We start from the raw sequence: 14,049 nt of genomic DNA, 5'->3' as shown, positions 1-14,049 counted from the left end.
TCATTAGACTTTCACTGTATAAAAATGTACAGTGGCTTTATTGACATGTACATTCCATTATGTTTACAGCTGCAAGATATGAGGCACACTCAGTATTGCACTTCATTAAAATTTCAGGCTCAAACATAACCCAGAAGTTTAAATGAAACTGCTGTTGTAATTTAATAATTCTTATACAGGACAAACATTGATACCTTTATATACAGCGTGATACTTGTTACATTTATGCCTTCCTAACACAAATTTTTTTTTTGTAACAGTCTAGGAAATAAACCAGAATATTCCTCTTTCCCATCCCCACTTGTGATGCGTTACAATTGTACAAGATTACAAAAAGTCAGTATACAATAATCAATATTTTTTTTCTTTCTCCTGAAAGCCAGCATCATTCATAGTCCACAGACACACAGATCCTTTAATAGCAATTATTTATTTGTAAATGTCCAATGTTTCCTAGCCGATGACTGTAATGGCCACATGCAAACACCTCACAAGTTTTGATGTCTCGGTTCAAAAAAATGTCAATATCTCACAGCAAGAATTATGTACATGGTATTTGGCATCCTTCTTGCACTGTAAATTGTTCCTTTTACCTGGGTTATGAAATGGTCCCGTCCTCATCCCAGCTGGACTTTACTTTCAGGACACTTGAGGGATGAGGGCACCTGTTTTGCTCTGGTTAAAAAAAAAATGCTAGTCTAAAAAGTGTGAGCATTTCTGCAAACCCCACAACCCAGAGCAAACTCTTCACCAGTGGGTGGATGGACAACGTGAAGTGGACATTCTGTTCCTTCAAGTTGTTTACCTTTGGGACCTACAGTGAATTTAAGGGTGAGGGGAAAAGAAACGAAACAATTAATGGTTGGAGACTTCAGTGTAAATAAACATAGATTACACTTCCTCAAAACACAAGTTAAGTGAAGGTAATACAGTCTGTAATATGAACTGAGAAGGCATCAAAAATAAAGGCTTAAGAAACAGCAGATACAAAGGTGCTTTCACACGGTCAAATTCAAGCGAGAAGTTTAGAAGCTGAATAGGCCAAGAGAGAAAATGCCATCCAACTAGATCTGACAAAACATGAGCAAAAACTGTAAGCTCCTTAAAACAGTTACATCAAATGTTGAACTGGTATTCAAAAGGAAAAAAAAACAGTCAAACTGCTGTGCAATTTTAAATAAATCTAATTCAAGGTAAAAAAAGGCAAAAAGCTTATATGGAGAATCACAAAGTAAGTTTCATCTCATTAATACTGGGGAAGAAATTAGCACAATCTAAAAGCAAAATCCGTAAATATGGACAAGAGTTACACTCTGCAGTAAAAAAATAATTCTAAGGCTATATCAGGAATCTCATCTGGAGTCTGAATTGGTGTAGGTAAATTGGAATGCCTTTCTGTATCAAAGTATCCAGAGTTTAAAGGATCAGGGTGATGACATTGCCTGTATTATTGCCAGAAAAACAAAAAAATCAAACACAGGCATACAACAAACCCATTCTAAAATTATTCAAGGTACTGAATTTAAAATTTGTATGACTGACCCTCTGGTTTTCCTAAAAATCATCAGCAAGAAAAGATAAGAATATCAATTAGAACTAATTACTAATCTCAGAATTTAGAAATGCTTTATAAAAATACTACCTGCAGGACAGTGTGGGAGTTCTTCTTTAGGGATGCTTGTCATTCTTTGGAAATCATCATGGCAAGCATTGCAAAAATGCGTTGTCCCAAAACAGAAAAAAACAGCAACTGAACAGCAGTAGCGGCATTTGTATTCTAAGAAATCTGTACCGTGTTTGGGACACATCTAAACAAAAGAAAACAAGCACCAATAAACGAAATAGCCATGCTGTAACAATCTGAACAACACATTTCTACATTCTGTAGTATATATTAATATTACACAACACATATAATTACAAATTACTGTGAGTTATTGTACAGCTCAAGTACTCGGAGCTTCAGAATGAAATAAAACCCATGAATACAAGTTCTTTACTTACCTGAGCCCTTGAAACATCAGAGCATGCACCACAAATAAGCTCTCTTGGATCATAGTCATCTCCTTGTCCAGCCTCAGCATCACAACGAGCTTCACCACCAAAATATGCCTAAATTTCATAGAGAAATGATTGGACATTAAACCAGAGACAACTATTATTTTAACAAATTCAATGTGTAAGGGGAAAATGATGAATAAGGGTCATTACTGTTGTCTCCACTACTCTGATAACTCTCAACTCTGACTCTACATACATGTCTTTGAGGTACTAAGACAATGTCTCTCCATCTCAGGATAAACAAGACCAAAAATTGTGCAACGTTCTCTGGCCTATGCAAGTGACTGTAAGGCTTGTGAAACAGTATTTGGATGCTCTACGAACACAGTGTGTAAGGAAGACAGGACTGAGGCTGCAGATAGCAGAGAAAAGATTCTATCAGGAGGGCTTTTTACTAGCCAAAAGGAGTGTCAGTTCTTAGGCTCACGTGGGATCCCTTATAATTAGAATTCTTCTATTTTCTACAAATTCATTCTACTTTCTGATCTTACTCTACCAGGATACACTGGGCACAAAAATGCACCAAGACTGCCAACTCTGATGAATTTCCTCTTATACTAAAGTGTTTTCACATGGAGTAGTGAGATGAGGCAACGAGTAACTTCCTTGCTTCCTTTGTGACCATATTATTCACTAACTAGATAATGCACCAAATTCTTGCTCTCAGCAGTTCTCACCTTTTTGCAGTGATTGTAAAAGGATAAGGAAGTGGTCTCAAGGCAACTATGATGAAGGAAAAATTTAAGAAGCCCACCATCCCCCAACATCTACAGGCTAAAAAAGAAAAGGAAGAGTCCTATGGAATGTATGCCAGGGAATTAGGTAGTAGTTTGGGGTGAACAGATGCCGGAGGAAGGAAGTAAGTTAGAAATTCCATAGTTGAATGTTGTTGTTCAGACATATGGACACAGTACAAAAGGCAATAATGAGATAGGAAGGAAAAATAGGGCAGTAAGAAAAACACTGAAATACTGAGTATTAAAATACTGGAAGGAAAGCATAATGAAAAACAGGGACAGGACTAAAACCGAAAGACAGTAAGATGAAAAAAGAAATCATTTTTGTAAGGGAGGTAAAAAAGCCAGTAGGCAGGTTGCTAAAGGATGTGGAGTGAAAAAGTGATTAACTGTGGGAGGCAGGAACAGAAGCAAACTGAGTAACTCTGTAGTAACAAGCTAGAGGGATTCATTACTGCTCTTCTCTAGCATATGTAAGTTAATACTTTCTCCTCTTATTTCCAAATTGTGCACTTCCATTAAACAAAATGTTGGGGTTTCCCTTGAAAATTTTATCATGAGACTGCCTTATTCCATTCATTCCTAAGGGAACAAGGAAGAAGGGCTGATCAAGATGGGCACTAAAATCAGCTTCAGATGAAAGAAGCAATGGGAGGGGATTCATTGATTATCCAAAATTTCTCTAACCATAGTCTCTAACCACAGATCAAGAACGTCTCTTCTCTGCTGGTGGGGAAACCAGGGGCTCTTGGTATACGATTTTTGTCTTCTGTATAAATTGCATATTCTCTACCTGAAGAAAACTGTACACGTATGTCCCAGAGTCCACCAGGCTAGACCACACATTTCCTCTTTCTACTCTCCTTTTTCACTCTTCTAACACTTCTGCCCCAAAATCAGTTTACTGCAGTTGCAATGAACTCCAGCTTGGGTAAAAGTAGTATTTAGGTGGAATCTTAGTGAGGAACTCTCCATATCAAAGAATAAAGCTTATGTTTATTCTATTTTAATGGCCATGTAAAGTATGAGTTGGCAAAGGGACGGTTGGTGTTCTGACACAGTATCATCTGCACATTCTTCTAAGGCGGCCATCACCTCAATATGCTTTTGGTTTCTGAACTGCTCTGTAGATACTTTTGAGCTTTACAAAGTAAGACACTATGTACATCTAATTTGCTCAACACTTCTTTTAAATTATGATTTACCAACAATTTATTTTCCTGCTTTCCTACTCCATACATGGTATATTAAATATATGTTCCACTCTTTAAGAAATTACTGTTGAAACTAGAACATACATTTAATTTGAGAAAGTACTCATCGTCATACCTTTTTGCACTTGTAGCAAACATAGTAAGCGTATCTGTTCATAGCGTAGCCAGCTGGGTCATTGTAAAATCTAACACCTGGGGTTGTGATGGCCTCACTCTTGTGCAGCCCTTCATACTCCAATCTCATTAGTGCTTTTCTCCTTACATCTTCATAGAGTTCTTTGATTGGATCAAGCAAATCCTTTAATACTGTATGATTGATTTTGTTCTGAAATAAAAAACTGATTAAAATATCTTGCATCTTTATTACAACAGCTGTGATAATTTGTATTACAGTCAAACACAAATAGCGTAACGGATGTCATAAAAACCTAAGAGCTCAGGCAAAGGACATTTCAAAAAATGGCTGATATAGTATATACTTTGTTTGCTGCAAAGACAGTAACCAGGAATGCTTTTTAGATGGCATTTTGTTATATGAAATCATCACCACTTACAATGGACTGTAACAAGCACAGAGGATGGTAAAGAGTACATGAAATATTCACCACAGCACAGGAATATTCTGATTGTATATTTTCTCTAGTTTTGGTCCTTTTTGACTTACTGCTCAGCAATTAAGAATAATGACTGACAGTCCTCTACACCAGGTCTTTATCATTTAATGATCACAAGCTATTGCCATATATTACCAAAATACAGCACAAGAGAAGAAACACAGCATGCATAATGGCTGACCATTCACAGATTTCATATTCCTAGGGTGTTAAGATGCTCTCCTTCCCAGAAGCTAATATATGCTTTTGCTTACAGCAGTTATGATTTTGTAGAGTACAAGAGGAATTTTTAGCAATTTAAGCTGAACTAAGTACATACATTCTTCAGCTTTGTCCTCTTAGTGAAAAGCAAAGCAGCTTTAAAAGCCGTTAGTATAATAGAGAAGCCAAGTTTCCTGCTTCAGCTAATGTGCATTAAGATTACTTCTTCCCCTTCCCACTGTCCCCAAATATGGGGAATTTACAAGCTGATGGTGCTAAGAATAGAACAGCATTAAGATAATGTCTCCATTATGCTTTCTTTTTAAGAGGACCCTTACTTCAGAGAACAGTAGAGGAAGGTAAAAAGATGCATCAATGATATTCTTTTTTCAGTGACATAAGAAATTAAGGAAACAAGTAACACGTAAGTAATTCATGTTGTAACAGGCAATATACCATTTTTTTTAAAAAAAAAGGAAAAGCCAAGACAGTATGAAGTAACTTGATTGACCTAGGCAGTAAACACATAGCTCATTTACCTTGCAAATAGGACAGGACATAAACCCAAAAGTTATCCTTGGCCCAAGCCATCTGTTTTCTAGTACTCGTTGACAGCATTGCAAATGGAAAACGTGGCTGCAGTCCAGCTTTAGAAAAGAATACATGTAAGTGAACACTGAAGTTACATTAACCACTAAAACAGAAGTAGTTATTTACTTTTAACTGAAAACTTATATTAATTCCAAAATTAATATCCTAGATAGGGGTCCTAGAAGACCCCTATTTTCTTCTTAACAAAGAGAAAGAATATAAAATGGTTGTTAAAATAGCCTTTCCAGTCCAAAACCACTACTGGATATATGAAATGTATATGAAGTATATCCATTAATTACCTCAGTTGCTTTTCTCATTGATGAAATACCATATATTTTAATAAAGGAGACACAGGAAACTAAATGGATACAACCTTCTTTCTTGAAATAGCAGTAATGCCAGACAAAAAGAAAGATTTTTCAGTAACTAACGTATTGCTCTGGTGCCTGTTTTGAAATTTTTAAGGGTATAATTTGAAGGACTTTATATTTTAACTTCTTCCACACTTAGCATTACAACCATAATATTAACCCCTTAAAAGGGGGGAAAAAAAAAAAAGATAAACCTGAATAGCTGGTGCTGCTGAAAGTGCTTCAGTAAAGCAGATCATGCACATGTCATCAGCATCTTGTTTAAGAGTTGCAGCGTTCTTATCACAGCCATGCAAGCACGGCAAACAGTGCTCTTCGTTCTTAACGCCTCCACATGGATGACCACAGGGGTGTGTCTTGCTGCAGGCAATTTTAGCATACTCCTATTAAAAGTAAATAATTAATCTTTTTCTTCCCCCTCCACTGAATGGTTTGATATAGTGTTGCTCTTTGAAGGATTGCTGTTTTGTGCAATAAACTAAGACAACAGACTTGTGATTCACGTTGTTTACTGCTACAGCAGGTACTTGGGAAAAACTGTACATCTTGGGTACTTAAAAGTAGAAGCGATACCTTCATTTACTTATGCTACTCCTGAATAGCAATGGTATAATGAAGCCATAATTTTTAAATTTTAACTTTTAATTTTAGTATAAAGAGAAATACTCTTTAATCCTCCCTGTGTATTTTGTGTATTAACTGCCTCCTACATAAACACTGCTTGTCCTGTATTAACAGCCTTTAAGATACCTGCAGATTTAGGTCCTTCAGGAAAGGTATGAAGTAACCCACTCTTAAGAACGCATTAGGAGCTGATCATTGACCACTACAAAGCACTTTTTACATGGAAATGGTATCTTAACCACGTCTAATTCCTATCCCTAGTAAGTAGAAAACTTTATAAAAGTTGCCCAGAAGCTAACAATGAATTGCACTGAATTAATTGACAATAATATAATACATTCAATAGGCTGAGAGAGAGAGGAAAAAAAAAAAAAAGAGACGACAAATTTGCCACACATAAACAGAAATAAACAGGGTAGACTAAGAAACTGGTTAGGATTTGGCCCTCTGCCAACTGTACCTGTAATGGTGGGCACAAAACACTCAGGACACATGGATACAGTTGAAAACCTGGCCAAGTCTTAAATGTTTTATGCTCATTTAATATAAACAGGCTGTTATGCAAGCTAGTTTTAGCAAGCTAGACTTTACGTTGACAGTGTATATTTTACTTTACACCTGGAACGCTATTGTGAAAACTTGAGATACTTTTGAAGATAATAATGAAACTACCTAGTGTTTTGTTTGATTATTGGTGTTTGTCCCTGTAATTAAACTAAACATTTACAATCTTGGAAGTATTTGAATTACAATATAATATTCAATTTGAATTACAATATAATAGTCAATATTTTCATATGAGAGGTCTGATTTAAAATGGACCACAGGGATGAACAAGGTTTACTTGAAATAAGGAATCAATTTGATCCTGCAGTCCCTTCTATTTATGTAATTCATGATGATTGGTATTTGTTAATACACACCTGGCAATCTGTATCAGAACAAACGCTTCCCACTGCTGACAATTCCGTTCCACTCCTACAACCACAGAAACGACATGCTTCAGAACTGCTGGTGGTCGGTTTGCCTAGGTCCGCAAAAGTAAAAAAACCACAAAAATCATTGCAATGAAACATAGGGAACTGATATTCTAACAACAGACATCTAAACAATCACAGAAAACAATCAGAAAAACAGCAATTCTTACAAAAACTATTTTCTTTCTATTAACAAAAAATTAAAAGCATTGCCCTGAAGCAGGTGAAAACCCCAACTGTTTTTTTTGGACAACTGCTCAGGTAAAAGGTAAAAATAATCAGGATAAAGAGCAAGAAATAATAGTTTTGTTTTACCTGTCTGTTCTCTAAACTCCACCATAGCCTTCATCGTTTTAGAATCCGCTAATGCCATCAGCCAGAAAAGTTTGGTCCTACCACAACCCTCGTGGAGATCAACTTTGATAGCTTCTTCTTCTTCTTTGAATACCTGTCAGGTTAACCAAACAGATAACAAAGACCATCTCTATGTTATTTTTGTCACTGTCTCTTTGGATTTTCATCAGATGTTTTATAGATTCTGCAGTTTGTCTACTGCAAACTATTTTTTTTTTAATGCATTCTGCAATTTGTACATATTGCAGAATGGAAAAAGGCTTTGTGTTTTTAGAAGTAAAAATATGTAAAATTAATGCTCGAGCTAATGTGTCTGGTAAACAACAGTGCAGCAATGCTAAGAGCAGAGCTGCACGATGTTTTTTCTAATTTTAAAAATATGGAGCTTGGACTTCATGACTACTATTCAACTCATCCAGTAGGCCACAAGGAAACATTAGAAATATCTTCATGTAGCCATGCTAGTAGTTTATCAAAGCAACACTGACAATTATGGTCTTAATAATATGTGCTATGCAATAACAACTATAAAAGTGTGTAATATTAGTATTTTTGACTTTCACAGAAATACACAGTGGATATTTTTGGCTACAATGAGAACAACACAAAACCTTTGCAAAATTAAAAAAGTGCATGAGATCCCTAGTGCACCTCATACAGTCTCTCCTTTTCTAAGTTTTGAAGGCAGTTCTGTTTTCATTCATTTTACCTGCAAAGCAATAAAAGTTAGAATTTTCCTGGGTATGGATGTATACACTCAATTTAAACTTTAATTCTTATTATAATCTGGGAAAAATCCCTAACTGCTTCACAAAGGATTCACATAAGCAGGTCATAGTAACTTACAGGCTGTCCTTTCTTGGAGGGAGAGAAAATACATTGCAGAGGTATATATGACAGAAGTTGGACAAAGAACAGGAAGCTAACAGAAAAGAGGAGACAGGGAACATTACAGAATTTAAAATGTAACTTGAGAGGCTTAACATGAGAGATGTGAAGGTAAAGGTGGTGAATAAAGAGTAGACGTCTAAACATGCTTTTAGAAGTAAATAGGAAGATTTTGGACAGATTAAAGGAGAGATGTGAGGATTTCTATGAGATAAGAACTTACTTTTTATCAACTGTAATCTGAACAGGCTATACAGGAGAATTCAGGAAAATAAATGAGACCAGACCATACTGAGGCCATGACAAAAGAGTAGACATGTAAACTCATCTACTTAGGATGACAAAACAGGAAAATTTCAAAGGTGATTGCAAAGATTCTGGCTAAGAAATAGAAGATAATAGATCCACATGGAACTTCCAGGCTGAGCCTACGCTGCAAATGCTGAGGCACCAAGGAGGAGATCTGTAGAGTGAAACTCTGTGCCAGTGATCTGAAGTTTACATCACACGTGCTCTAGACCAGCTGATCCCTTGCACTGAACAACCACTAGCAATTAGCAGTGTGTCCCTGCATCTATCTTTTTTTTTGATTTTAGTTTCACCTAAAAGGAACCCAGTTCATGCACTCCAAGGCTGCTCTATAACACAAACCAAGTCACGTTAAGGAGAGATGATCATATCTGCTTTAAAAGCCCATTCCTGATCGTAACTAAAAAACTAATGTAGATGCACTCTAGGAGATGGAGAAGAGGAATGATTTCCATTGAATTAACTTTATTGACAAGGTTTACTATTTTAGCCTTTGCACAAATATAAGTAGTCAGAGGAAAAGGGGAAAATAAAGGACCACAACCCCCCCCCCCCCCCCCCAAAACAGAAATAGTGTCAAGAAAGAGGAAATGTTCAGTAGGTTCAAAGGTAAAGACATCTTCAACATCAATTTCAGTAAGAAAAAGAAATACTCCAAGGAGAATGTACTTTCAAGTTTAGAGATGAAAAGGATAAAAGAATAACACAAAAGAACACTAATTAGCAGAGTACACAGCAGTTTGTAAAAACTCATCTAAGTCAAAGAGGAAAGATGTTTCAATCCTTAAAACAAAAAGAAATCAGGAAATTTTCAAGCTTACAGATCTGACAACATATTTACATGTGAAAAGACAGCGAGAGCTGGAAGAATATTGAAAAGTACAAGAAAAGTGACATAAGGGAACCAGTAGGAATATTTGTTGTCAAGTGGTCTTCCTGGATATTAAAAAAATGTATATACATTAAAAATGAAGGGCTTGACAGCATTGACTCATATGATAGAAGTAGTAAAGAAGATATAATTTAACAGGAATAAAGAACCAATGTATACTTAAGAAAGTCTATGCAGTTTCTAGATTCTCCTAAAAAATGTTCGAACAAGAGAGAAAAAAACTGATGTAGCATGAGAGTTAGAATCAGGGACTACTACATGATTTTCTAATCTTCAGAAGATAAAGGAAAAGAGAAATTAACTGAAAATAGCTAAAAAGAATTAAATGGAAACTTATATATCCCATCTCCAAAATAAAACACCATTTTCAGATGTGATACTTGCTACTGCCTTTTGCTTATACATTAATTGGGGAAATGCACAGAATGTATGAAGTGCATACAACATGATGTCACGTATACTCTACCTGTCTCTGATGACTTTTTGTTCGCCGATGGAGATGAAGGAATCTGTCACAATCTGTACACAAATTCCCACAGACATTACATAAAATGATTGCAGCAGTTTCACCATCATCATGGTTATCACACATTGGCTAAAAAAAAAAAATAAATAATTCTCTCTTTATTAAACCACTTATCATCTTTCAGCACCTGTTTTTATTCTCCCCCCAATCACCCCTGCCCCAAATTAATAAAGGGGGATAAAGAGCTTGTTTAGACTATGAATTATATCTTTAGAATAATCAGTATCTAAACAACTACTCCTGGACACAAAAAGTCCAATTTACTACATCAGTTCTTCTGATATTCTTCTTCTAATATTTTACATGATGTAGCAAAAATGCATTTTTCAACAATACGGTTGAGACATTGTTTTCAACTAGTCTGAGAAAAGTTTCATGGGGTAACAATGGGTTATGGGAATATTAACAGAAGAGTTCAGAGATATGAGTACTTGGGTCAGTCAACATTCACGCTATTTACCCTTAATTACTTTGATATGGTAAGTTTACTCTGTTCAAACATCTAATCAAAGCTGTAACTCAGAGAGAATACAACTGAAGTAGCAAACTTCAAAATCCAGCATAAAATTAAGTTGCTTTACTGATACAGTTTTTTTAAAATTCAACACAGTTTTGTTTTACAGTTCAAAATATCTGTACAGAGGTCAATGACTGACTTTTATTATGCATATATCTGAGAACAAGTTTCCATCGTACACCCAGAACATGTGCTTTCCATGATATTGTTCATGCAACTTAGAGCAGAATCCTTTCAACAGCAGTCCTGGTGGGGGGGACGGACACACAGTTCACCTCAAAATTTGAGTATCCTGGCATAAAACATGATTGGGTTCGGCAGCTTGTATCCTTGCTTGACAATGTCTTGGCTACTCTTCTGACATTTCCAAAGCTCTACAGAAGTCCCTTGACTTTCTTAATCCTCAGAAACCTTTGCATCTGCCTCCTCCTCTCAGCAGAGTTTTAGTCCTTGCTGCTGCTGCAGCTCTGCCCTGGATTCTCTTTCTGCCTACACTAAACTGGTTTGGAGGCTTCTTTGCACTAAGCATCCTCAGTTGATAGTGAGAAGGCATGATATTCCCTTGCCTCCCACAGGGGCCCACCTAACCAAGTTATAAAGAGACTAGCTTCATTATTTTGCTCTTTCCAGATTTGTATTAAAAAATCTAAGTTTTCTGTGATACTGAAATATACAGACAGAAACTTGATTAACCCATCATGTTTCATATTAAATTTGTAAATCCTCTGGGTAAATGGTAGCTATACTAAATTCAGTTAGAAAGAGTTTCTTTTTCTTTGGGGTAATCACTCACTACTGAGATGGAGAAGAGGAAGCTAATTACAGAGAAGTTATTGAGGAACACAAAAGAATTTACTTCCTATTATGTGACAGAGATCCAGAGAGAAAGAAAAGAGCTCTGATAGAAGGTGTCATATTAACTGAGTCAATCTTCTCTCAAAAATCCATCCTACAGGTGATAGGAAGGCCTTGCTTGATCCTGAATACCAGCAGGATTGCTACCTTATTGTTTCAAGTTGGAATTTCTGTTTTCTGAGTACTGCTTGTCTAGAACACAAATACACCAAACATGTATGTACAATATCCATGGGGGACAGTAGGGAGAAATAAAGTTAGACCAAGTCTACCTTTCCCTATCATTGTTCTAAATTCTTTGACTCCTGAATAAATCAAAAATAAACATAAAAAGATATGATATTCTGTCTCACCATCTGTTTCTGTTGTCCATCCTTTCCCATCCATCTTCCTGAGGATAGTCTATCAACATGATCTTGATCAAGTACACAGAGGGATGCTAAGGCCAGCCATAGCTATTGAAAGGCAAGGTAGAATGAAATGTTTTAGAAATACTAAAAAAAAAAAAAAATTCCAAAATACTAAAAATATGCATTTCAGCAGACAAGAATGTGACTGTTACCTGCAAACTGTTATCATCATAAGCTGAAGTCTGCTCATACAACGCAAGTTTTTTCTTTTCCAAAAGAAGTCAAGCACACAATAGAACTTACTGAACTTTTGGCAATTACCTTGTTTCTTTCAGGTGTATTACTTTATGGTCATAAATACAGTAGTTAGCACACAAGAGAGAAACAGCGAAGAAACAAAGATCAACCAGAGTATATTATAGAGAAATATGGCAAATACAGACTTGCATATCACTGCCAAACATTGCAGGCTTTGGTGGAGAAGAAGAAATTCAAGGACACAGACTAATAAAAAAACCCCAAACCAACAAAACTTTAGCTCAATGAGATTGGTTTGCCTATGTTCTCTCCTCACTGTAAAGGGCATTTGAGATTACCTAGAAAAGGGTTCCGAGCTAACTATTCTTCAGAGGAAGCTTTTATCTCTTCCTCTCCATTAACTACACTGAAATCCTAAAGAAATAAACTACATGAGGATAATCTGTTGGTAGGCCTGCAATCCAAACTGAAATGCACCTGACGGCTGCATTTTGCAATAGTTTTTGATCAAAGGTTTGATTTGAACAAAATGGCTTTAATTGCAAACTTCTTCTGGACTCCCCCAAAGGAATGCACACCTCCATGACAAAACAAGGAGAGCTAGGCTGACATTCAGTTCTGCTCCGAGACCCCATTAAACTAACACAGTGACAGCAGGAACTGGTGGTACTCTCAAATTGTGTCTTCCAAGAAGCAGAGAATTTATGAGTAAGGGGATAAAAAGGACAACTGGTATAGCCTTTTAAGATGGAAAACAACATGAGTGTCAAATGCTTGAGACTAAAACACAGGTGAAGCTTAGCTTAATTGTCCTAGAGAGTGTTTGTTATTGAGTGTTTTCATAAACACAGCCTTGGTATGTGGCAGCTGATGACTCAGAAATCAAACCACTTAAAACAATGTTGCAGAGATTGGAAAAAGACAGCTGATACATATATTGTGCAATTTTCCATGCAGATAATCTCGTAAGTTTAGTAAAAGGCACATATCACAAACTTAAAGCAGAATTACCTCAAGGATAAAACCCCAAATGTATAGGTATAACACTTATTCTTCATTACTTGGGAGGTATCCAAGATACATATTTAATCAAAATTCAGTTTTCACTGGTGTATTTCTGCCACAAAAAACCTCAATCTGCTGTGACACAGAGAAAGCAGGACTTTTATTAGGAAAAATAGTGATTGTCTTAGGATACCTGTCCATTATGCACACAGATAGATTTGGAGAAATAAACTGCATTGTTTCCTGAAACAACCTGTATAAGGAAGTTTTTTCTAAAATAGGAAGGCTCTTGGATGGCCTCCTACTGCATGTTTACAATGAACTAATGTCGAGTAAAGTTCTTACTCTGGTTGTTGCAATGCACCTCACTGGTGACCTGTATTCTTCTTCCATTTTGGTCAGAGCTATGATGGTTTCAGCAATCGCATTCTTTGTCACACGGGACCAAGCTTCTGACAGATGACCCTGTTAAAGAGAAAACAATTTATTACACATTCTATTAATTATTAAGAACAACTAAACCTGTAATTAGAGCTGCTACATACAACATCAGGTTAGGATCTCAAGTTAGAATAGAAAAAGAGGAAGTCAGGGATGACTTTGACCAATCAGGTGTTTTCAAATCAGACAGATCAGGTAAAAACTAGCCCTCAAATACTCAGGTGACTGACTGAGGTAGTCTCTGATCAACTACTGCAATAA

General features: G+C 36.2%; 1 protein-coding gene across 21 annotated transcripts in view; it reads right to left on the bottom strand.

The window, feature by feature from the left end:
* Positions 1–3: 3 nt before the first annotated feature.
* MYCBP2 (MYC binding protein 2) overlaps positions 4–14,049 on the bottom strand; it is a 204,488-nt gene continuing 190,442 nt past the window's right edge. For 20 of the 21 annotated variants that reach the window (XM_074815477.1, XM_074815481.1, XM_074815485.1 and 17 more), the window contains 11 exons: positions 13,693–13,812; positions 12,088–12,189; positions 10,303–10,431; positions 7,709–7,841; positions 7,340–7,443; positions 5,987–6,175; positions 5,367–5,474; positions 4,128–4,337; positions 2,005–2,112; positions 1,643–1,808; positions 4–814 (listed from right to left, as the gene is read on the bottom strand). In XM_074815477.1, coding sequence (XP_074671578.1) covers positions 699–814; positions 1,643–1,808; positions 2,005–2,112; positions 4,128–4,337; positions 5,367–5,474; positions 5,987–6,175; positions 7,340–7,443; positions 7,709–7,841; positions 10,303–10,431; positions 12,088–12,189; positions 13,693–13,812 — 1,485 coding nt within the window. In that variant the 3' untranslated portion in view covers positions 4–698. Of the gene's footprint in view, positions 815–1,642; positions 1,809–2,004; positions 2,113–4,127; positions 4,338–5,366; positions 5,475–5,986; positions 6,176–7,339; positions 7,444–7,708; positions 7,842–10,302; positions 10,432–12,087; positions 12,190–13,373; positions 13,483–13,692; positions 13,813–14,049 lie in introns of those variants that run through there. The other variant, XM_074815495.1, reaches the window with a different exon arrangement.

The sequence above is a fragment of the Strix aluco genome, chromosome 2 (assembly GCF_031877795.1).
Source record: "Strix aluco isolate bStrAlu1 chromosome 2, bStrAlu1.hap1, whole genome shotgun sequence".
NCBI classification, from domain to species: Eukaryota; Metazoa; Chordata; class Aves; order Strigiformes; family Strigidae; genus Strix; species Strix aluco.
The sequence above is the reverse complement of the archived record's forward strand: the minus strand, read 5'-3'. Positions and strand labels throughout refer to the sequence as shown.